The sequence below is a fragment of the Peromyscus californicus genome, unplaced genomic scaffold (assembly GCF_007827085.1).
Source record: "Peromyscus californicus insignis strain IS unplaced genomic scaffold, ASM782708v3 Scaffold_2__1_contigs__length_46816999, whole genome shotgun sequence".
NCBI classification, from domain to species: Eukaryota; Metazoa; Chordata; class Mammalia; order Rodentia; family Cricetidae; genus Peromyscus; species Peromyscus californicus.
The window spans coordinates 40536143-40562373 of NW_026294540.1; the positions used below are offsets into that span (position 1 = coordinate 40536143).

General features: G+C 46.1%; 1 protein-coding gene across 1 annotated transcript in view; it reads right to left on the minus strand.

Moving 5' to 3' along the window:
- Flt1 (fms related receptor tyrosine kinase 1) overlaps positions 1-26231 on the minus strand; it is a 168350-nt gene that overhangs the window by 134753 nt on the left and 7366 nt on the right. The window contains 2 exon segments of the mRNA XM_052754536.1: positions 8950-9176; positions 9525-9621. Coding sequence (XP_052610496.1) covers positions 8950-9176; positions 9525-9621 — 324 coding nt within the window.

A 26231-nucleotide genomic window follows, 5' to 3' on the forward strand; every position in this document is an offset into this window, starting at 1 on the left:
GCCCAGAAAGACAGGCAACATGGGACCTTCTGACAGACCCAGCAGCATGTTAAAGGCTCAGGGCTAGAACCAAGTTCCGTCACTGGGGCCCCAGCAAAGAAGGCAGGTGAGGAGAACCAGCCTCTAGCCGGTGGGCGTGGTGGCTGTGTCTGAAGAGGGTAGCTCCAGCTCACAGCTGGTGCCAAGTCACGATACAGGGTTTCTCTGTGTAGCCCAGGCTGGACTCAACTCAGAGATCCGCCTGCCTCTGCCTCCCGAGTGCTGGGATTAAAGGCGTGTGCCACCACCACTTGGCTCAACTTTCAAAGTAAAGAGGAAATCAGATTTTTAACTCTTCCAATTATTAAGAACCTGCGCACCTGACCTGAACCTGGCCAGCAGGCTTCCAGCTGGTAGCCCTGCAGATTTAAGTCTCGGGGAAGCTGGAATGGATGCTGAGGCGAAGACGAAAGTCAGGGGCTTCACTCGGAACCAGACCTGGACCTGAAGCTTGATTTGATTATGCCCATTCTCAGACATGAAATTCAATATATAAAAGATATTTAGAAAGCATAAGCAACTGACTTTGATATACTGGCATACCCCAAATAGAATTTGTAGCGGAATTTGTCTTGTTGGGCTGCAATGAAATGGGCCCAAGAAGGTAGCCACAAGGACGGGAGCCTTTACCAGGAAAATCTCAGCATTAGCCAGGTGCTGGGTGCTACAGGAGCATCCAGCCGCATCCAGTGAGCACCTGCCTCGTCCCAGATGCCTGCACACGTGGGATCTCCATCTCCCAAGGCAGCTCAGGCCACTTGCGGACAACTCTCAGTGTCAGAAAGTCTCCCTTACATCTCCGTGCAATCTGCCTGTCCTGACCTCCCTCCTGCCCAGGTGTTCTGCCTTCAGGGCTCTGAACACAGTTCTTTTAAAGCCTGACCTTTTTTCACATAAGCAAGCTATGGCCACACCTAGGACATCATGATCCCTATTTCCCACCCAAGTTTTTTGTTTCTATTTTATGTGGATGGTATTTTGCCTGCATGTATGACTGTGTACCACATGCATACAGTACTGAAGGAGACCCGAAGAGGGCGCTGGATCCCCAGACTGGAGTTAGGAATGGTTGTGAGCTGCCATGTGGGTGCTGGGAATAAAACCCAAGGCCTCTTAACAGCTGGACCATCTCTCCAGCCCCTACAACACTCATTTTAAAAATTACTCTTTGCAAGTGGATATCAGCTTGTTCTAGAAGCATTTGCTGGAAAGACATGCAGGCAAACACTCATGCACATAAAATAAAAATAAATATAAATGCCAAAATTACAAAAATGAACTCAGAGTGGGTCACAGTCTCAAGCATAAAGTGAGGATCCTTTGATAAAGATCATATCAAAAGAATGAAAAATGGGCCAATGATGCTGACGAAACATCTCACCAAAGAATATGCATATTTCACAACATGCCACTGGGAAGATGTACTCCAAACCAGTGAGATCACTATACATCAGTGAGACAGCTGAAGTCCAGAACATTGACAACACTGGATAACAGTGAGGCTGTAGACCAGTGGTTCTCAACCTGTGGGCTACGACCCCCTCGGGGTCTCATTTCAGATATCTTGCTTATCCGATATTTACACTGTGATTCATAACAGCAGCAAAATTACAGTTACAAAGTAGCAATGAAATAATTTTATGGTTGGGGGGTCACCACGACATAAGGAACTGTATCCCAAAGGGTCACAGTGTCACAGGAAGGGTCACAGGAAGGTTGAGAACCACTGTTATAGAGTAACACAAACTCTATTCATTGCTGGTGGGCATGGAAAAGGATGTGATGGACACTCTGTCCTTTTCGTTTCTTTTTTACGTGCATTGGTGTTTTGCTTACATCTGTGTAAGGGTGCCGGATCTCATGGAATTGGATTTATAGACAGTTGTGAGATGCCATGTGGGTACTAGGAATTGAACCCAGGTCCTCTGGAAGAGCAGCCAGTGCTCTCAACCTCTGAGCCATGTCTCCAGCCCCTGTGATGGACACTCTGAAAGGTAACTTGGCAACTTCTTACAAAACAATCACACGGTTACCATGCAATGCAGCAATCACACTCCTCGCTGTTCACCTGAGGAGTTGATGTTTTTGGATGTTTATAGTGTCTTCGTCATGCTTGCGAAGACTGAAAAGCAACCAAGACCTTCCTCAGTAGGTGCAGGGGCAAATAAACTGTGGTACCTCCGGATAGTAGAATATTTTTTAGTGCTAAAGAAATGAAGGTCTGGGGATTTAGCTCAGTGGGTAAAGTCTTTTCCTGGTATGCACGAAGCCCTGGGTTTGACTCCAGGTCTGCATAAGCTATGTGTGCAGTTACCGCATGCCTGTGATCTCAGGTCATCCTCACAGAGCAAAGCTGAAGCCTTTCTGGGAGACACAAGACAGAAGGAGGAAGAGGAGGAAGAGAGGCGGAAGAGGAAGAAAGGAAAGAAATATCAAAGTTATAAGAAAACATGGATGAATCTTTTTATTTTGTTTTGTGTTTGTTTGTTTTGGGATAGGTTTTCTCTATGCAGCCTTGGCTGGTTTGGAACTCTCTACGGAGGCCGGCATCAAACTCATGGAAATCTGCCTGCCTCTGCCTCTCCAGTGCCGGAATTAAAGGGGTGTGCCACCATGCAACGTGGAGGAATCTAATGCGCATTACAAAAAGAAAGAAGCTAATGTATAAAAGACACTGTATGATACATCTGTACAAACTCTGGTGAAGAAAAACTATAGGAACAGGGAAAGATCAGTGGTTTCCTGGGATGGGGGCGGTGACTGAGGGGAGCGCAGGGGATTTTTAGGGAGGCAAAATCATCCTGTGTGACACTATGACGATGGATATGAGCCATCATGTATTAATCTAAAGTCAAGATTACACACCATCAAGATGACCCCACAGCGTTCAGGAGACAGAGGCAGGAGAATTGCCACAAGCTCAAGGCCAGTCAGGTCTACAGTGCTCCAGGACAGCCTAGGCTACACTGTAAACCCTGTCTCTCGGATGTAAACTAGTTATCTACACACGGTGTTGACTGTGACGGCCTACGTCAGCTTATCAGCTGCACCACTCTGACAGAGGCTTCAACAGTGGGGGGGGGGCACCCACATGGGGGCAGAAGGCACTCAGGATGTCTGCTCCTCCTAATCGATTCTGGTGAGAACCTTTATGAAAACTCCGAGTAAAGTCATTTTCTTTAAAACCCACCAATGGAGCTGGAGCGATGGCTCAGTGGTTAAGAGCATTTGCTGTTCTTCCAGAGGACCTGAGTTCAGATCCCAGCACCCGTAACAGGCAGTTCACAAGCACCTGAAACTCCAGCTCCTGGAGGGTCCAGTAGCCTCTTCACGCACACTCGCACACTCACACACACACAAACACAAAACAGGAGGTACTGCTGCTTCCTCGGCTGGACCCTGTTCAAACATGTAAAACGCAGAGTGTAAGGGCCCTTTAAAGCTAGCCATTATTCTTCCGATCATTTCTCACAAGGCTGAGGACCTGGTGAGAGCCACAGCAGGGGCTCGAAACAAATGTACAGTCCAGGTTATGCTGTTCCATTGGTCACTGATTAACTGATGTTAAAGTCTGATGAAAGCAGGAAGGGGCCGCGGGGGCTGTTAGGTGGCCAGTCACTCACCCAGGTCAGTGTAGCTCAGGGAAGATGCATCAAATGGGAAAACAAATGCATTCCACAGTGAGGGGGACTCACCGAGTGTTAGCGCTGCACCAGCTGCGAGGAACAAGTCGCTGCTCTCCCTGTCTCTAGAAGCGACAGGTGTTCCATCGAGAGTGTTAAAGCTATGAAACATTCAGATACCTAAAGCTTTTCCAGCTTAAGGAAATGTCTTTTGAGAAAACCTCTTGCTCATTTTCCTCAAAAAATGGTTGCTTGATGCAACTTTTTTTTTATTCTTAAAACATTATAAAGTTCCAGCCCATTATTTTTCACGTCTTGACTGTATTGGGGGAAAGGAGAACGCACGGCCAGTCGTACCGCCTTTGGACTTCACTGCCAACTGGAGACTTCATAGTTCTATTCCCAGTCATCAGCTTCTCAAAGTTGTAGGCTGTGTCCAAGTAGCTTGTTCGAGACTATGTTGGTTCATTTTGATTACCGTTGAGTGCCCGTGCCATTCTGCTAAAGGCCGCTGGTACACGCAGACGTCATTGCTAGCAAGCCTTACCAATGTGCTCTAGAGAACCCACATGCCAGATCTTTCCGATGTGCAATGTAGCAAATACCAGGAATCATTCTCTTTGTCTGAGTGGCAGCCTGAATATTTGACAGAGCTATTGATGGCAATCTAAGGAACATTCTAGATGAACAGAAAGTATACCAAGAACACCAGCAGCAAGAGTGGCTTCCATCCTGGCAAGGAGTTTAATGACACAAATATTTCTTCAAGAGAAACATGAAATGGCGGGGCTTAGAGACATCCAGAGTGTCTTCCATCAAAGTTTGTGTGACCGAAAAGGAAAACGGTCCAGTTAGGTTTCTGCTCTCTGAACTCTGGCCATGTGGTACTAATCAGAGTGATGGGCAGAATGGATAATCTCCTTCATGCTTCTGCCCCAGAGGGAGCACACAGCCAGGGTACAGAGGGTCCTGTTTTCCAAGGGGGGAAATCTATGGTTCCAAACCATGCCTGTGTCTATTATAAATGACAGAAATATTTGTTTCTCTTCTTTCACAGCTCTGGCAGGAACCAGCGACACTACCCTGGAACAAAACTCCACAACAGATGCCCCCAGGAGGACTGGCCCAGAGCAGTAATTGGGGTCAATACTAAGGACTGATAGAAGGGTCCTCTTCATCATATAGAGAGACCACTTCTGAACCATAGTCATTCCAGGAACAGTAAAAATAAAACTGGACTTTGTTTTAAAGACCCACAAACTGGCACCACGGTCCCATAAAGTCACCGGTGAATTGAATTTCAAAGCTATATCATTCTGTAATTCAGTCTTCTGGACCATGTACGGAACAAACCACAGGGTCTTAGACATAGGAGGTTTGCTATCAATATCTGTGGACAGAACCCTGCCAACAGAAGCTCGAGGCCAGGGCTGGTGAGTTAGCTTCTGTTTGATCCCAGGAACCCACGGTGGAAGGAAAGAAGGACAATTTGCAAAGTTGTCCTCTGACCTTCACACACTCACTGGGCACATGCATGTGCACACACAGACAGACAGACAGACAGACAGACACACACACACACACACACATACAAAAACTCTGTGGGGCAGTTTCCTACTGTCCACTTAAAACTCATGTAAGGATAATCTTAATGAAATCCTTAGACTTCTAGAAAAGACTGTCCCATAGCCAAATCCTTGCCCCAGAATACCTGAAGTGTAAACAGAATCCTCTCCTTCCCGGGAGACAGAGTGTGCACAGTCATCCTGAATGCCAGCAAGGCTCTGGAAATACTTTGTAAGGAGGACTGAGTAAGAGGATGCATTGTGACGATCTGTTTCTTTATAAGCCAAAAGTTCATAGCTACATTTTCTGGAGAACTCCATTTTATCAGCGATTCACATTCACACGCCATTTGTCCAGACCATGTTAAGAGTGTATCCAAGGGGATGACCTGACATCAGTATCATTTACCGGGGAAGCTTGCTCTGGCTGTGACCAGAGCGAGTGGCCTAGCTACCCTGACAGAATAATTTAAGTGTCTCTGGCTATACTTCCCTGTCCTTACCCGCCGGCATCAAGACTGATTGCATTCCCCAAAGCTGCCAGCCCTCTGCTTCCCTGTGGCCTTCCTATCACCCTCTCTGCTGCTGTGAGGCACACACCACCCCTATAAATGGCTTCCCTCCTTCAGTCTGGCCCCATCCCGTCTTCTCTTCAGGGAAAGACTGCCTGTTATATCCTGCAACTGCAGGAGTCCACTGCTCTCTGCAAAGCCTGCTGTGACGTTCCTGTTTCTTCCCTTATTCAGAGAACAGTGAAGTAACTGGGTGAGGAGTGGGGATAAATGGCGCTCTATAAACACAACCATTTGCTTATGTGAAAGGAAAGCTTAACAACCGTAAGAAGTTATATTAGCGGAAATGTTAACGTGCCGGCCAACTTCGTTAAGTCCACTAATGTCATTAAACAGGGTTACTTGAATAATAAATTCCCTGAATGCTGTGTTCTAGTGGAAGGCGTGGTGGGTGTGGTGATAACTGGTGTTCTGTAGGCTACTGGATGCTCCGTCCACATCAGAGCTTAGCTGGTGACTGTGCCTGGGAAACGCGGCACTCTACAGTGTCCTAAACACATGTTTGCTCATAGTTCGGGTGCTGTATTTGGCAGTAAATAGGAAAAGCTATACACGCTTGAGTCTTTTTCTCTAGACCCCTGGGGCTGCACAGCTACCTTTCAAAACACACCTACAAGGTTTCTCATCTTTATAAGACTCAAGAATGAAGTGCCAACTCGTCTGTAGATGTTCGTCAGGGGCAGCAAGTTGCCACTCAAAAGGCTTCCTAGTCTATGAGAAGGAAGTGATGGGCAGTTAGTGTGCAGTGAAAAAGGCTGGAATTCATTAACCTCAGAGGTAATATCTGCATTATTGGAGACAAGCTTTGTGCCCAACAAGTAAAATGCACCTCTGGGGGTGTGGTCAATAAAAATGGAAGAAGCCCCAATTATCTCAGGAGAGAATTAAAGTAACAAAAACAAAAAAATGCATGAACGTTTTGGCAACACGAGAGTTCCAGGTGATTAGGAGATTGTTGTCATGTTAGCTTTAAGAAGGTCTGAGACCAATGACAACCTCCAGAAAAAGACAGCGAAATCGGCGCTAAATCCACGACACGGTGGCTACTGTTTCCCCACCCAGCCCATGACAGACATCAGTAATTAGCGTTGGCACATTTTCTTACTAATCCAAATGCATCCTCAGCATCAGGTTTAACACAGTATTCCTTCCATACGGCGGGTGTTCGGCAGCTCGTTTATCCATGGAACAAAGGACCTTGGCTATGCATCCCGACTTACCAAGACAACACACTGCAAACGTAAACAGTCAAGACAGTCCCGGGCCTTTACCCTCCCAGCATTTGTGTTAACCAGTGGTTTGCCGTCCAAAGTAACGGCTTCTTGCTGGTTGCTGTTTAACAGTTGAGATGGGAATGACTATGAGTAACAAAGTTTCTCTTCAGTGGTGAGAGGGAAATGGAGTGGAGGGTACACATTGGAGTTGCCGATTCCATGAACTCCTGAGATCTATTGAACCGTACAGGAGTTAAGGGGAATTGGCTGAATACTGTTTTACTAGGAACTAAGACGTTACTACTACTATTATTATGGTTATTGATTTCAGTGTCTGCTTGCAAGCGGGTCTCTTCCAAACCCACAGGAGAAAGGCTGATGATGAGTTCTAATGTGGATGGATGCTTTTTTCCCCCTCCCCTTTCTCAAAGAGACAGAGGAAGTCCAGGACCTACCGCAAAGCACTTTCTGTCTCAAGTGCAGGAAGGAACAAATACCCCACAGGATATGTTCCATAGAACCAGAGAAAGAAAGTGCAAAGCTTGGTATGCCCAGCCCCCAGGCGCTACGTCTGCCTTCCCCTCGGCCTGTACAGCTCCCCGGAAGCTGCTCAATCTGCACCTTCCCATCCACCTCGTTTCCTGCCCGCCACTCTCTCCTCTCTCCTTAGAGTGGCCTCCCTTGCAGTTCCCTGGCCATAGCTACTCTTCGTGTTAAGTGGGTTGTGGCCTCCCTATAACAGCAAACTCTAGGTAGTCTAGACCCTACAGTGCGTTAACCCTGGAAGACGACAAACCACAGGAATAGAATTTGAGGAGCGGGGACATCAAAGTGGTTCGGTCCAAACCATGCCGACAGCTAGGCATAGCGTGGCTCACTCCTGTAACCACGGCTACTTCCAATGGCTGAGGACGAGGGTTACAATTTTGAGACCTGTCTGGGCTACACTGTGAGTTCAAGGCCAGACAGGCAACTCAGTGAGGGCCTATCCCCCAAATACAAAAGGGATGTAGCTCAAAGACAGCGTGCTTGACTAGCATGCATCAAGTCCTGGGCTCAGTCTCAGAGGGGAAAAAAATTCCAACTGACGGTAGCTGGAAAGTGGTCACTGCCAGTATCATACAGATGACTGTCTCCTAAGACTAGTCTCGAATCTGGGTGACTACATGCCCTGCTCAGGACTTTAATGCAAGACCTATTTATCCCACCAGGAGGTAGATTCACATTGGGTATTTTTTTTTAAAGATTTATTTATTTATTTTATGTGCATTGATGTTTTGCCTGATGTATGTCTGTGTGAGGGTGTTGGATTCCCTGGGACTGGGGTTACAGACAGTTGTGAGTTGCCATGTGGGTGCTGGGAATTGAACCCAGGTCCTCTGCAAGAGTAGCAAGTGCCCTTAAACAGCTGAGCTATCTCTATAGTCCCTCATGGATTAATTTAAAAGAGAAAGCTGTTCAAGCATAACCCCCAACACTTTGTGGTGTGTGTGTGTGTGTACACACACCCAGGGCTTTAAACTTGCTACTGGTCTGTATTTATCCCCAGCTCCCCTAGAACATTTTATAATTCTAACATGTAGGAGATTGCATTGTGCTGAAGGACCACCACCTTGCACCATAGACTGAGCACCTCAATGGTTAACACATAGATCCTATTGCTCAGTCTGTTCTGATGTTGTAGGAGTCAACTCAATAGACAAGAGTCTCTTCTCACAGGGCACATTGAACTCACTGCATCTTGAAAATTCTGGTCGAAACTGAGCACTAAAAATGCATCAAGATCTGTTTCGCAGGTTCCTGCATTTAGGCTGGTAGCCCTCTGCTGCCCATGTGTGCCACATTTCCTAGGAAAACCATATTCTCACCAGTCCCAGTAGACCTCGGACCCACTGCCAAACAAAAGTGAAGAGAACGTGGGAGGTCGCCGTCTTACCACTGACAAATATGTAGATGGCAGACTCCGTTCTCTTCTTTTTGGAAGCAGATTTGGGGAGGTATCCGCAGGTGTAGAGGCCCGTGTGGTTGGCCTGTGCCATGTTCAAGGTCAGGGTGCTGCAGAATTGTCTGTTGTTCCTCCCACAGGCAGATCTAGTGACGCTCAGCCTTTTCTCCTCCTTACTCACTGCTGCAGGCAGAGACCACGAGTGGGCTGCCTCCCCTCTGCAACCGGACAGAGCAAAGCGGTCAAGGCTGAGGCCAGGCTCAGAACCGGGTCTCAGGAAGCATGATTCTGAGGCCTCCTGGGTGTCTGTCTGCTTCGTTAAGAACAAACCACATATTCTAAGGGGCTTTGGGACCATTGTCAGGACAAAGAGGTGACAATATTTGGGCATTCCCTCAAGGTGCGTGAAGCTCTCCCCTCCATGGGACAAATTCTCTCTGTGAAGCTTAATTACAGGAGCCCCTGAGGCTCTGCCCCTCTCCCTCCTACTCTGAGAGGTGACCTCTCCATCAGGGGTTGATTTGGGAATGGTGAGATTATGACACCCACGCTCATGCTATACTCACCTGCACTTGAGAAAGAGAGTCTGGCCGGCTTGTATGACGTGCTGAGTGCCTTTCAAACTCAGTTCAGGTCCTTTTAACTTCGACCCTGAACCATGCCCTATAAAACAAAAAATTGTAAATGTGTTATTTGTAAATGATTTCTTCTTTTTGGTTTTTTCGAGACAGGGTTTCTCTGTGTAGCTTTGTGCCTTTCCTGGGACTCACTTGGTAGTCCAGACAGGCCTCGAACTCACAGAGATCCGCCTGGCTCTGCCTCCCGAGTGCTGGGATTAAAGGCGTGCGCCACCACCGCCCGGCCATGTAAATGATTTCTTACCTCTTCTAAAAGATTACTTTTTTTCCCCTTTAACTTAGTCACATACATAAAGGATACACTGGATGCAAAGTTTCTGGGTTTTTGTTTGTTTGTTTGTTTCTGGAGACGGGGTCTCACTAAGTAGCCCAGGCTGGCCTAGAACTCACGGCAAACCTCTTGCCTCTACCTCCCAAATGTTGGGCTTGCGCGCGTGAGCCGCCATGCCTGGTTGTGGCTTCTGGCTGTCATTCATTCATTAGTTGAGCAATATTTGGGCCAGCCATTGAGTCATTTTTCTTCCTAAACTTGTGTCCTCATTTGGAAAACTAATTTTAGACTCAAAGTCAGTTTTAGAAGCTACTTGGTCTGTCTTGCACAATCCGTGTCTTGCACAATCCTTCTAGAGTGGTCCAGTTAAACGGATTGTCCACTCTCACACAGCATCTGACCAGCCCACTTCAGATCACTGTGCAGCAATAAAACAAGACATGTGTGAGTGGGTTAGGATCTGTGTACCTTTACACAATGCAATAACGACGTCCATTCCAGGGACTATGTGAGCCTGGATATCTCTGTCTCTCTGTCCCTGTCTCTCTCTGTCTCTGTCTCTCTTTGGCTCTCTCTGTCTCTGTCTCTCTCTGTCTTTCTGTTTCTCCGTCTCTCTCTCCTCTCTCTCCCTGCCCCCCCCCTCCCCCGAACTGTACTGGCTGCTCTTGCATATCTGACTCCCATTTGAACTCTCCGAGTCACATGACTCTTTCAGCTACGGTCTATACAGATTGAGCCTCTCTCAGCCCTCAGAATAGCATCTAAGGGGCTACAGCCTCCTTCCTCTACCCTCCCTGGTTTCCCCCTTCTCCCTCCTTCATCCCCTAGCCCCCCATTTCCTCTTCTCCCCCTCGCTCCCCATTTCCGCTTCTCCCTCCTTCTTCCTCTAGCCCCCCATTTCCGCTTCTCCTTCCTTCTTCCTCTAGCCCATTTCCTCCTCCTCCCTCCTTCCTCTTCCTGACCACTGTAATGACAGGCAAAAGGCAAGGTTGGGGGCCAGGGACAGTGATCCCTAGGAAAGACTAGGGATTGGGAGAGAGGGAGTCTTGGGGTTGAATACTTTTATCACCAATCTTCGTGAGTATTTTTTACTTGAAAATGGGTCTTCATGGTAGAAGTTAAGGGCGAAACTTGAAGTCCTCTAGATCCCCTGCCGGATCACAGATCTGAGGTCTTTGTGTCAAATCCCAGGGCCGCCCGACTGTGATCGCAAGGGGTCTCTCTGGGGTCCTGGTATCTTAAGGACTACTGGACTCTTTAAAATGCTATATTGCATAGGCAGCTCGCTTTCCTTCTTCTCAATGGCATGGCCGTTGCTACCCCTTAGCATCCATGCTCTACCGCCGCGCAGGCTCTACCGCTGCACAGGGGGTGCAGGGTCAGAACCATGGCGTACAGGAAGCTGACTCACCGCCCACCATGGGGCACAGGGCCCCAGCATAACTGCTGTCAGAAAGTATTCTCTTGGGTATATCGTTTCAAAGGAAGATATTAAGTGAACCTTATGCTCTCTAAATGTTGCTGGTGGTAAAATTAATATTTTAGAAGGCATTTCAATTGGCAAGAGTTACTGGTATTCAATTATTAACAGATTAATTGGCAGGATGCTAATGGCTGTAAATAAATCAAAACCACTGCTTCCTATAGACCTAGTTATTCTTCCACAAAAGCCCAAAAAAGTCAACCCACCTGGGTAAGTGAGAACAAACTTCGTACTTTATTCATCTTTTTGAGTCTCCTGATACGACGACCCCCAAGAACAGCAGATTTTCCTAAAGCCACAGCTCATGGTTGGTAACACCTACCCTAAAAAAATTCCAGGCCAGAACTGTCTCTGCCCTTCTTGTGTCATGGAACTTTGGGGATTTAATTGAGCAATTGTCTCTGTGCTGGGAAAGGCCCGGCACAGCTTCCTGCGGAAAATTCTGGCATTACTTGTAATTATCTGCAGTCTAGGTGGACTTGATGAAGCCCTCCCTGCAGGAGAGGCCGTGTGAAGAAACCTCCGTCTTCCTAACTGAGGGTTCCCAGTTGTGTCTGTCTTTCTTTGGGGGTGACTCAGAATGGGAATGCCTCGACCCTTGTCAAGGGAACCTGGAGCTTCACGGCACATGCCTGCCAGCGAGGAAGTGCCATTGAGGAAGTCTTAAGTGTCTTCTCTGCACTCTGCACTGTTCTGTGACCCAGACACCACCTAAGTGAGGGATTAGAGACACTGGAGGGAAATAGGGTTACTGGAAAGTTTAGGCGAGAAATGCTAAGAAAATAAGATTTCAGGATGTAGCTTGTCATCACTAACATCAATGAATTCTTCATTTGGAATAAAGAAGCTAGATAACATAGCCATTTTGGAAAAGGAGAAGGAGCTAGAGAGATGGCTCAGTAGTTAAGAAGACTGGCTGCTTGTGCAGAGGACCCAGGTTCTAGCACCTATGCGGTGGCTCACAACTATCTGTATCTCCAGTTCCAGGGGATCTGGCACCCTCTGCTGGCACCCATGTGGCGCACAGATATACCTGCAGACAAAACGCCAATATACATAAAATAAAAAATACTTTTAAAAAGTTGTTTAGAAAAGGAATAAAGTTTAAGGATACTATATTTCTGAGTTGGTGATTACTTTAACACCCTTCTTCAGTGGATAGGAAACTATGGTAACATGAGGATTAGCAGGAACCAGATATGGCGGTACCTGTCTATAATCCCAGCATAGGAGAGGCTGGAGCCGGAGGATTGTGACTGGGCCATATAGTGAGATCCTGTCTCAAGAAACCAATAACTATATCTTAACAGAAAACTAATAAGGAAAAAAAATTCTCTAATGCTTCTAGAAAATATTATTAGTCCTTAAAACATTTCTTTGAGGCAGTTGAATATCCATGTCCGAGCAATGGAAGGTCCCAGTGCCGAAACGTAAGCTTCTGCTGCTCATCAGCACTTGCTGCATCATTTGTGATACCCAGAGCAGACACATTCTTGCTCAGGGGCTCCCTCAGTAGCACAGAGCTGGGCTGCCCATTTTGACAATAACTCCACAAAATGTTTCGTTTTTCAAGGGTGGAGTACTCCATGTAAATGATTCCCTGTTATAAAGCTTGGGTGGGTATCAAAACTTTCCACTGTTTGCCGTAGTAGCCTTATCATCTGGACCTTAAAAATAATTTTTCTCTCTCATCACCAAAGTCAACTGTGTGGTATGAGAAACAGAAATCTTTTTACATCAGGAAAAGTATTGCTTGACATAATGATGGAAAATCTCAGTGTGGCCCAGGACAATGGGCTTTCTTGTATGTGTATTTATTAGGGTCAACCACTGTAGCTAAGAGCACTAAACAAACAAACAAACAAAACAGCCTGTTGAGCTTGGCACAGTGGCACACACCTTTAATCCCAGGACTTTGGAGGCAGAGGCTAGTGGGTCTCTGTGGGTTTGAGGCCAGCCTGCTCTGCAAAGTAACAAACACCCTTTCTCAAAAAGAAAACAACATAAACAGCCCATCAATTTGTTCTTACTAAACACTGACAACTTTATATTGATCTTTTCTGTCTGTCTTCTGACATGCTGAAGGTCAAGGGGACACACCTCCACCCTCGCTTTTAAATCATTATGCAAAATGGACCGCATTCTTTAACTTCAGCAGAAAGACCGAGTGGATCCCAAGCAACGTATGGCTTTATTGTGAAACCAAATCCAGGATCAAATGGAATCTCCCTCAAAAGTTCTTCAAGGCTGCAGGATGGTTTAAAAGAAGGAACTTCCACAGAGGTCATTGAGGCCGAGACTGCCTTGTCATCATCACTTAAGAATCATTTAAGAAACTGAAGAGATGACTCAGTGGATAAGAACTCTAGCTGCTCTTGGAAAGGGCCAGGATTTGGGGCTCAGCACCCACACCAGATGGCTCAAGATCAACTCTAACTCCTGTTCCAGTGAATCTGACGCCCTCTTCTGGACTCCGAGGGCACCTGCACTCACATGGGGCACATACATAGGCACAAACATACACATAAAAATAAATCTTTCAATAAAGATTCTATGTAGATTGACTAAAAGTATCTTCAGAAAACTGCTCATTTTGGCGATTTAAATAAAGTGTGCTTGCTTGTTGAACATAGTGTGAAGTCAAGTCCTTCAGCTTCTCTTTCAAAAATGTTAGCACAAGCCCCTATTATACAGAAATCACAAGATTATCCTCTTTTAGGAAGGCCTTTTAGTCAATACAATACCACACTTTGGTCCACATTGGAAAGTATACACCATCGTGAGGACATAGGCCTCATAATGGCATGTCCCACTTACTTTGTATACATAGTCTATAGTGTTCACACAATAAGGACTTTGTCTAAATGTCTTACTTAGGATGTTCCTTGCCATTAAGCAGTGAACAACTGAGTACATCATGAAGTATCCTTTCTAATTTGAGTCATCGACCACCTCCCTTCCTGGTCCTGTTCCTAACTAACCCAGTGTGGCCATGAGCAATCCACTTAAGCATCTGAGGTGAGAATCATTTGTACAACCTCTTCCAGCCTCTGACCTCTGTGACCTTTGACTCTGAGGTCACAGCTATTGATCATCACAAATTAGAAATCTCATGTTTAGGCTGGGCATGGTGGTGCACACCTTTAATCCCAGCACTTGGTGGGTGAGGCAGGTAGATCTCAGAGTTTTAGGCCAGCGTGGTCTACATACTGAGTTCCCTCCTTATATGTTCACATAAGCAGGGTAGAGAAATCAGGAGCCGGGACGCTGCTGATAGGATTTTAACACAGTGCAGCCATGTTGGGAAACAGCAGCCACTTAAATGCCCCAATACTAAGTTAACCATGGTTTTAGTGGATTTTCCACAATTACACTCCTAAATACCTGCCCCAAAGAACTGAAAACACACGACCATAACAAACTCAGACATAGAGCACATGCTGTTCTTGCAGAGGACCCAAGTGGGTTCCCATCACACACATCAGGTGGCTCACAACCACCTGTAACTCCAGTTCCAGTTGATCTGATGCCTCTGATCTCCCAGCACATACACACACACACACACACACACACACACACACACACACACACACACTCATGCACACTCAAACACATAAACACACACATTCACACATGCTCATACATAGACACTCACACACACACACACACAAATGTGCACACACAGTTGTAGGCAGAAATGTCTTTAGAAAACTGTTTCATCTTATATTAAAATTCTTGATTTTTGCCAGGTGTGGTGGCGCACACCTTTAATCCCAGCACTCCACAGGAAGAAGCAGGCAGATCTCTGTGAATTAGAGGTCACCTTGTTTCACATAGTGAGTTGCAGGCCAGCCATGGCTACATAGTAAGGTCCCATCTCAAACAAAACAGAACAAACAGAAACAAAACAAAAAATAAAGAACCTGACTTTTAATTTATTTGTTTTAACTCAAAGCTTTGTATATAGATTTATTTCAGATGTGAAACATCTGCTTTCCATTTTGCATACTATGTTTCCAATAGAACATAATCCTACATGATAAATGGCCTCTTTATCTAAATATAATTCAAATATCGTGTTTCAAAAAAAAATGAACTGAAGACAATGAGCCATTTCCCAAGGTTATGTGAGGTTAATTAAACACAATTCATAATAAAAGAAGGTCCCCCCTTCGAAATGGATCTTATTAAAAGCCCACATCCCATAGTCTGAAATATCAAAGAACCTTTGTGGCTGGTGGGGGGTGGCATGTGGGGGATGGGGTGTGTGTGGGACAACTGTTAATTTCTAGAAGCTACTGAAATTTGTATCTGAGAAGCTAATTCCTCCAGAGCTCTTGAATTTAATAACTTCAGTCTTAGTTCCTGGGTCATGCTTCTGTCCTAGAGTTTACAGATGGTGGACGTGAACACTATGAACAGATGGTGTGACTGTGAACGCTGGGACTTTGTGCCTGGAAAGTGCACCAATTCTAATCGCTGTGTTGAGACAACTGGGCGGGCCTTCCCATCTCATTCCCTGGAAGGTGGGGGAAGGCTGTGGGGCTCATGTTTCACCTGCACACACACCACACGCAAGGTGAGATTTGTTTGGCATGAGAATGTATGAAGTTCCAGCTGTGAACCCAAATTACATTTTCAAACATGGAGTTTCTCCTTCCAAAGAACGCTCTTCATTTATCTCTTTGCTTTTGGTGCCTCGTGCATGCTAAAGACTGGCGCTATCACTTCCTAGGACCCAGGCCCCATGTGTTGTAAATGGCCTTAAACCAAGAAGAAAGTTAAAGCCAAGATGCTCACCTGAACACACAGTCAGAGTGCCTGCTGCGGCTTCTCTGTTTAAGCTGCCGGCTGGGGGGAAACGGGAGCAGTTTTGCCTTTTTTTTTTTTTTTTTTTAATTACACTATTCATTCAGCTTAGAGGAAGGGAAAGCCCTTCCTTAGCTGGGATTCCCAAAATGAATTCTGTTTAGGACTAGCCGGAAGCTGAGACTCAGTGCTGTGACTAATCCTTATGGAGAGGAGATGATTCATGACTTTCTGATGGACAGCTTTACCGCACAGAGCAAGCATCTCCGACGCAGGATAACTGTGGTACTTACTGCTTTTTGGACCCAAACGGGGCCTTAAACGTCTACAAAGCTGCTGTTCATAAACCAAGTATGTAATTTGTGGACAACTCTAAATCCCAGTGACCTGCTGCTCACCTTCAAGTCCTTCTAGTATATTCAACTTATTTTCACACTAAGCCCCTGGGTTTCTGGCAAGTTTTATGCTATTTCTAGGTAATCCTCAAATCATTAGACTCAAACAGTGAACTCTGGCATTTTCGTATTTATAGAGACTTAGAGCAGGGTATATGGTTGGCATCTCGACTCCAGGTGCCAGGAGTCAAGTCGAGATGTCATCTAGGGAGACCAGGAAGACGGCTTGGTGGGTAAACGCACTCGCTTGCACAAATCTGATACTTTCAGTTTGTTCTCTGGAGCTCTGGTGGGAGGAGAAATGAGTCCCAAAAGTTGTCCTCTGACCTCTGTGTGTGCTGTGGTCTGCATGCATCTGTATGTGTACACATACACACACACACACACACACACACACACACACACACACACGTGCGTACACGTGCACACACACAAATAATAATGATAATAATAATCAGCTTTAAGAAATATTTAACCAAGTTACTTAAATGTGTAAGGCCCATAGTTAGCCCTCCCACTTCACCATGGTGTATCCACGTCAAACAAATCCCACAGTTGGTCAGGATATTATTGTTTAATGTTTTTTCTCTTCTACTCTGGCTTCTTTTAGAGTTGTCATTCGACGTCTGTACACACACGCGCACACACACGCACACACGCATTTGAGTTTGTGTGTGTGTTGTGTGTGTGGTGTTGGGTGTAGGGGCTCTCTATGGTCTTGTGAATGCTAGATGAGCACTCCGCCATCAGATTACCCTTCCGTACCCACAGTTCACATGTTAGTTGTCGGCCGGTGAAATCCCTGTGTAGGTATTTCAGGCCGCGGCACAGGGACGTCAGCTGAAGTGGCAGGGTCGAAAATGATCTGGTACAACCTCACTCATTCCATCCACAGACTGTTGAACTTACTCATTTTCCCTTCATCTTCATAGACATTATTAAAAGAAAAAACCATCTGTGTGTTTTAAAATGTTTACCAAAGAAAACTCCCCCACCCACATCACATTCACACTGCTGCTGCATAGCGGGCCCGTGTCTGCAGCGTGGCGTGGCTCCTGGAGCTTTTTTTTTTTTTTTTTTTTTAAACTGGACACTGGTTTCTCTGAGGGTCACAGGTTAACCTTCATCCATCATTATCCCTGTCAGCAGCTAGCATCAGGAGCCTCCCCTTCCAATGACCTGCAGCCACGCACAGCTTCTTTTCATGTGACATCGGAATTAATTGGGTTGACAGGGGAAAAACGTCACTTTGACCAAGTGGCTACCTTTTCCCCAGATGTTCTCCTCCCATGAACTCTTCTTTTATTGAGTGAAAGCACCCTCCATAGAGCCCACCAACGTGTCATCTCATCTTACCACTCCATGTCACAGAAGGGTCACGATCTGGTTAGCAGGACACGAAGCATGGCTTGCGTCAAGCGGAGAAACCCGCCAGCCCCTCCTCTGTTTATACAAAGGGACCATGAACAGAGACAGATTTTTTAAAAAGCATCAGGTAGGTTTTATGTTAGAGTCATCTCTGTTTTCCTTGTCAATAGCAGGGAGTTTGAGCCATTGGTACACCCCCACCAGCCTACATTCTTTGCCAACGCCACTGCTCAGAGCACTGTGGGGAAGCCGGGCCCTGACGCCATGCCTTACAGAATGGATCACAGTCACTGATAAATGTTGTGCTATTGTTCAAGTTGAAAAGCACGTGTTGTTTTAGGCAGGAATACATACATTTTCCATAAGACCAACACCTGAAATGGCCACAGTGGCTGGTGATGGCTCAGTGGTGCTGTCTCAGCAAACACATAATAAATGTGAAAGTAAGTGTGCAACGCTTCTGTCAGTTGGTGCACCCTGCACGTTCCAGTGAGAATCACAACTCTATACAGTTCTATACAGTGATCCAGAGTCAGTAACAGAATGCTGTGGATGAAAGAGCAACTGGGTGGATTTGCACTATTAGGCATGGTAGTCATTGCCGTAAAATGCCTGAGTTGTCCTAGGTATTAGAAGGATAGTGCTCAGTTATTTAGAATTATAAACTCCAGTTTGGTTAAAGGCATTCTCCTTGAGCTCTGGAAGCAACGACTTACTAGTCTGAAAGCGGAGGGTGATACATACACCACCCAGAGTTCACCCTGCATTTAGTCTCCTCCATTCCTTACTGTTCAATGGCCAAGTCTCAAGCACATATAGACCATGACAACAGCTAGGCTAGAGATGACTCCGTGGTCTAGAGCACTGGCTGCTCTTCAAGAGGACCAGGGTTCGGTTCCCAGCACCTACATGGCACCTCAAACCATGAGTAACTCCAGTTCCAGTGGACCAGATGCCCTCTTCTGGCCTCCATGGGTACACACACACACACACACACACACACACACAGGCAAAACACCCACATGCATGAAATTTTAAAATTTGCTAAAGCACATTTTGTTCAAGTTTTGATTCTGAATCCAAATTAATACCTCTCTGTGTAACAAAATGAAGAACACAGGCTGTCATGCACACATGTGTGCAGGCAGGCAAGCATGTCCTGAGCTATCCATGCAAGAAAAAAAATCCAGAAAAGATTAGTATAGCCAACACAAAGCTTCCTCTGTTTCCTCCAACAGCTCCAGCTTTATAATCTAGAGTCCTTTGGGGTTGACGACTTGTAAAGGAGATGTTTTAAATCCATTCATTAAGAGGAAATTGAGACAATCTCTGTCTGTGTAGCCAAACCCTCTGACCTTTGAGACTTAAGTGACCAGGGGTGGCAATAACGTGATCTACCACATAAGAACTGAGGTTTTGAAAGCTTCCACGGCATAGTATTTCTAGCCTCATTTTTTTTTCTTTTTCCATTTTCATATGTGTGTGTGTATGTCATGCACGGTTATGTATGTGCATGTTTATGTGTGTGTGTATGCACATGCGTGTGGGTATGCCTACATATGGGTTCATGTGCAGATGGGGCCCAAGGTTCATGTCCAGAATCATCCTCAATTACCTGTTTCCTTACTCACTGAGGGAAGGCTTCTCAATCAAGCATAGAGCTCACTCATGTGGCCCGTCTCTTTAACTAGCTTGCTCTAGGGAATCCCCTGTTTCTGTCTTCCAAGGCTGGAATTACACGTCAGTCACCACGCCTGCCTGCCATTTCCGTGAGTTCTAGGGACCCAAACAGTGGTCATCATGGGTGTACAGCAAGTACTTGAACCACTGAGCTACCTCTCCATGTTTGCACACACACACACACACACACACACACACACACACACACACACACAGACACATATATTTTTTTTCTGAGACAGTGTTTCTCTGTGTAGTTTTGGTGCCTGCCCTGGATCTCGCTCTGTAGACCAGGCTGGTCTCGAACTCACAGAGATCCTCCTGGCTCTGCCTCCCAAGTGCTGGGATTAAAGATGTGAGCCGCCACCACCCGGCCCATATATACACACACACACACACACACACACACACACACACACACACACACACACACACACACATATACATTTATAGTTTTATATATATATTTTTAATTTGTGTTTTTAAACAGTCTCCCTATGATGCTCAGGCTGGCCTAGAACTCACTAGGTCACCAGCGGGGGTGGAACTCAAGTCTTCAGGCCTCTACCCCTCAGTCCTGAGATTATAAGTAAGCATCACCACAACGAGCTCAGAGAGTTTATCTAAACATACAGAGAGAAGGGTAACTAGTCATCAGGATTGTGTTCTCTTTTTGTATTCTGTGAATTAATTAATTTATTTATTTATGTGTGCGCACTATGCCATGGTGTGTGTGTGAGGATAGCTTGCGGGAGTTGGCTCTCGTCCCCCATTACATGGGTCCCGGGGATTGAACTCAGGTTGCCAGGCTTGGCGGCGGGCACATTTATCCACTTGAGCCATCTCTCTGGCCCCAGATTGCTTTCTTGAAAGCATTTATAACTTAACATTGATAACAATTAAGCTAATCTACACTGTTCTCCTGGGGCCAAACCAACACCCGTGTGAAGCCCACACGCATCCTAGGCAAGTGTTCAACCACTGAGCCCCACCGCCAGCCCAACAATGATTTCCCTTTAAATTCTCTTGCCCCTTGAAACTCTGCCTTCCTTGACCTCTTTACTGAGAGGAGAAAGCTGTCTTATCTTCTTTGATCCACAGATGTTTTCAGTCTGGGGTCCACCCTGCCACCAGGAAAGCCACAATGGAACATTTCACGCCACATTGTGGTTTCTGCAGCAGAGCGTCATGGCAGACATCTGTGGGAGACTCAGCAATGGGGAGAGCATCGGACGACTCTCAGGTGAGGTGCACCAGCCAGGACTAACAGTCCACCAAGCTCTGGTCCTCTAGTCCAGTGGTTCTCAACCTGTGGGTCATGACCCATTTGACAACCCTCTGTCCCCCAAATTATTTACATTATGATTCATAACAGTAGCAAAGTTACAGTTATGAAGTAGCAATGAAAATAATCTTATGGTTGGAGGTCACAACAACAAGAGGAACATAAAGGGTCACAGTGTTAGGAACCACTGCTCTGGTCTATACCATGGATGGTTCAAAGGAAGAGGAGACATCTTTCGAGCAGAATGTTCTGACCCAAGGTAGGGAACACAGTGGTATCACCTGGACTCTCGGGCTGTGTTGGTGTACATAGGTTCTGTGCTGGGAACCTTCACCTGCGGAGAGATGCTCAACCTGAGAGCCCATCTCCAGGACAGCATCTCCTGGAAGCCAATTCTTCCATCAGTCCTGGGTCTGGTGTCCATCAAGAGAACATAGCCAGCTCAGCCCAGGCCAAGAAAATGGGCTGAACCCAGAGGATGACCAATGAGGCAGAAAAGCAAAGCATCACACACACGTTGGGAGAATTATTGCCACTCCTGGGCGTGTTCAGTCAACCTCTTCTATTTGCATGTTCACACGCGACACATAGACATTCACAGACATTCACAGAGACATGCACACATAGACATTCACAGACATTCACAGAGACATTCACACATAGACATTAACAGAGACATTCACACAGACATTCACACAGACATTCACACAGACATTCACATAGACATTCACACAGACATTCACACAGACATTCACACAGACATTCACATAGACATTCACAGATATTCACAGAGACATTCACACATAGACATTCACATAGACATTCACATAGACATTCACACAGACATTCACATAGACATTCACACAGACATTCACACGCGACACAGAGACATTCACATAGACATTCACATAGACATTCACACGCGACACAGAGACATTCACATAGACATTCATGCAGACATTCACACAGACATTCACAGAGACATTCACAGAGACATTCACAGAGACATTCACAGAGACATTCACATAGACATTCACACAGACATTCACACGCGACACAGAGACATTCACATAGACATTCACGCAGACATTCACACAGACATTCACACAGACATTCACACAGACATTCACACAGACATTCACAGAGACATTCACAGAGACATTCACAGAGACATTCACATAGACATTCACACAGACATTCACACAGACATTCACACAGACATTCACACAGACATTCACACAGACATTCACACGCGACACAGACATTCACATAGACATTCACGCAGACATTCACACAGACATTCACACAGACATTCACAGAGACATTCACAGAGACATTCACAGAGACATTCACATAGACATTCACACAGACATTCACACAGACATTCACACAGACATTCACATGCGACACAGAGACATTCACATAGACATTCACACAGACATTCACACAGACATTCACAGAGACATTCACACAGACATTCACACAGACATTCACATTCACATAGACATTCACATTCACATAGACAGCGAACAGCAGGAAACACCTCAAGGCCCCTAAGAAAGGCTTAAGACACAGCATGGGGCTGTCAGCTCAGCACTCACTGGGTGAGGACCATGTGCCAGGGACTGTTCCAGCGGCACCACAGCAGCGAAGAGGGCTCAGAATTGGTTCTTTGGAGTAAAGGATGTTCCTTCCTCCCAAAGCTGACCTCTTAGGAGATGCCACTCAGACACAGAACAGTTGATACCAAGAAATCCAGCTGATCACTGAAGTCAGCCATCCAAACTAGTCACATTTTGCGCTTTATTAAGCACACGTTATCCATTATTGTCAGTCCCAAATTCTTCACTTAACTAAATGATTCACCTTCATAGAATTTGCTGTACGAGTCACAAAATATAAGCATATATTCAACGGCAAGCATAAAGCATAGTGAAGTATAATTGTATTTGTTTTCATAAATAAATATGAAAGGTCCTTTAGGATAATCACAGTAGCATCTTCTGAGGGAACAGGTCAAAATGGCCTCAAATAAGAGAGTCTTTGTTTTGTTGTTCGAAACAAGCTCTCTCCTGCAGCCCTGGCTGGCCTGGGTTACATACGAGAATTATGTAAAGCAGGCTGGCCTCGAACTCACAGAAATCCGCCTGCCTCTGCCTCCCTCACACCACCACTCCCGGCAAATGAGTCCTGTGAGCGTGTCTCCACTCTAGTTGGAATGTGGACGGTGATGACGGGCTGGGAAACTGGCATGAGAATTAAAGCTGCCCTGGCCCATGTTCTTCATCATGGAATAAGAGGAGAAAACGCAGCATCTCAAGTCCTTTTGAGAACATACCTTCCTGTCATCTCTCCTGCCAAGTTTACAGTCCACAGCCTCGCCAAACAGGAACTGGGTCTCACTAGCACACCGGGTACTTCTGGGCCCATGTGTTTGGATTTTAAAACACAAAATAATAGCCACAATCACCACTGTCACAACCCCAAATAAGCCTTTTATTTATGCTTTAGATTTTCCTACATAACAAATTATCTATCTGGTCTCTGAGTTGGTCAGCTCAGGAACCTTAAAGAAAAATTGAAATTTCTGAAGACCGGCATTCTTGTCCATTTCCTGAACAAGTGACTTTGTGTGGAAAATGCCCTGCATGGTGTGTTTTTCCCTCCCCTGTTCTGAGGGCAGGGGATAGATGCAGGGTGGGGAAAAGACTTTTTGAATTTCTACATCAACAACTTGGGCGAAACACTTCTTAGTCTCTTCCAGTCACAGGTACTCAACTCCTATCCCAGGAAATACTGTTCTTCGGTCTGCATGCACCCCACCCCACCCCCGCTCCAGTTCTAGAAGAATTCCCTATGGAGAGGAGTCTAACGCTATAAAAACTTTCTTTATAAAGACGACAGCGCCGGAAAATCTGGCCCAGCCGAAGACGTTTAGTGGAAGAAGAGCTTTAACCAGTGTTTTCTAAAAAGCTGACCATTGATGACAGACGAAACCCATTTAACTATGTTTCGGTACCCCCAAAGTTAACTTAGAAACCAGTGGTAAGCATCAAGCGGTGTGACGACCACCGTTCCATATCATTTCCATCTAAAGCATATGACCGCATTCGGCCACATTTTCCAGCTGCTTCCCTGTAGCACAAGCTAAAAGTCCTCAGTAGGTGGCAGGATAGGATTTTTCTCTGGATTCTGACAACCGTGATCTACTCTGGGAATGAAACAGTCCCTTTCCGAGTGTCAGGACAAACAAGTTAACACCACTTTCTCTTTCTTGACTTTTTGCAGGTCTGAACATCTCAAGACAGAGAGAAGACACGAGAAGCAGCTGAGTCCAGCTGAGAGAGTGTTGCCTAATGTCCAGTGTTGTTCAATGTCCAGCCACAACACAACACAACACAACACACACAAACGTACACATACACATTCACACATACACTCATATAACTATACACATACACACACTCACACATATATACACATGCACACACATACACACGTACACACATATACACAAGCTTCAAATGTCATTCATTGTACAAGGACTCAAGCAGGACAATCAATCCCAGCTGGTAAACAAGGGCCTCTACCGAAGGCCTTTGAACTATAACCCTCCCACAGATGCACTGGCTTTTTATTCTAGTCCCTGAAAACAATATTCAGTTGCGTTTTCTTGAATCCCAAGGCTTCCCCAGTCAAGCTATTTTAGGAAAACGTTGGGGAGAGGGCTGATTTTGAAATCGGGAGGAACACATTTGCATTCCAGCCTGACTGATCCTCAGGGTGTAGCTGTCAGCTGGCCATCCAATTGTCCTCAGCGTCAGGGTTCCAGATCCATCAAAGCTGAAAGTGCCCGTGTTGGATGGTTACCAAGCAGCCTGAAGAGAAGCCATTCTGAATCTGGATCCTTTCCTTGTCCCCTTCTGAGGGACAGAATGAGCATGCCGCCTCACTCCAGGCCACAGAGCATCTGCCTTCATGGACACGCTTCTGGACACGACCCTAGCCTTTCCCACAGGTACCCCCACTTCACCCTTGGGAAGCACCAAGTCTCTGAGTATGCAGGATACAGAGGATGCTGGAGGAGCAAGGGATCCCTGGAAACTGTCAGAGGGCAGCCCTGGCTTTCACTGCCCACCCTCATGAGAGTTTGGCTAGAATCTGTTGCTCCCCCTCAGCCAGTGATCCTTTGTACTCTCAACTAGTTTAAGGCCCTCTCTAGGAGAGCAGTTTGAAAGGGCTCATGCCATATTCCTAATGGCTTTGGAGATCCTATTCCGACATTTCTGTGAGTGTTCTTGATTATCCATGATAAGAAAACTCACAGGAAGAAAATTCTGCCTTAATTGAGATCTCAACTGAGTCTTTAACATACAGCAGTGAAATCTCCCAAGGCCGCTTTAAGATGGAGTAGCAGTGGCTTCTCACATTCCTTGAGGGTGGCAAAACTCCAAGGACAGACTGACTTGGAGGCCCAGGGAAAACAAACACACACACACACACACACACACACACACACACACACACCCCACCCCCACAAACCTAAGAAGGCTCTTCCTCCTCTGCTTCTCAGTTAGATTGCAACATGCCAAGAGGGCATTTGGTGTCCGACGGAAGGGCTCAAACAACTCCAGCTTTATACACCACTGAAGACAAGTGTTCTATTTACCCACAGCCATCACTTTCCCAGAAGCTCGGTGTGCCCCAAGGAGAGCCCCTGTACCCTGTTTCCACGTGGCATCGATGTGGTAGCAACAAGGATGGAATCAGACTGCTCTGTTGGTGGAAGTCACTCAGCGTTGTGAGATACGTTGTGAAAGTGCCTGACAGTTGGGGTACAGGTTACACCCCACCCCCATATACACAAGCTCCTCTGTCTCTGGAGAAGAGGGCCAAGGGTCAAGGACCCACAGGCTAAGATCTCAAGAAACTAGAGCTGTCGGGCATGGTGGCACATGCTTTTAATCCCAGCACTCAGGAGGCAGAGGCAGGAGGATCTCTGTGAGTTGAGGCCAGCCTGGTCTACAGAGCGAGTTCCAGGACAGCCAGAGCTACAGATAGAAACCCTGTCTGGAAAAGAAGGAGGAGGAGGAAGAGGCGGGGGCAGCAGTCAACACGTGGATTCCAGGGCCAGCTGACTCCCTCCCTGGAGTCACAGTAATCCTAAGAGGCTGCTGTGCCAACTGGGCATGCCAGGCTCACCCTGGCCTGTGTGCTACGAACAAGATTTATGAATGGGAACCTCGTCCCATAGGTCAGTATAGTGTCATTCCCGAGTACTGTTGGAAGGGAAGGGCCAAGACATTATTTAGCACTCATTATTGTTTATTAGTTACTATTAATT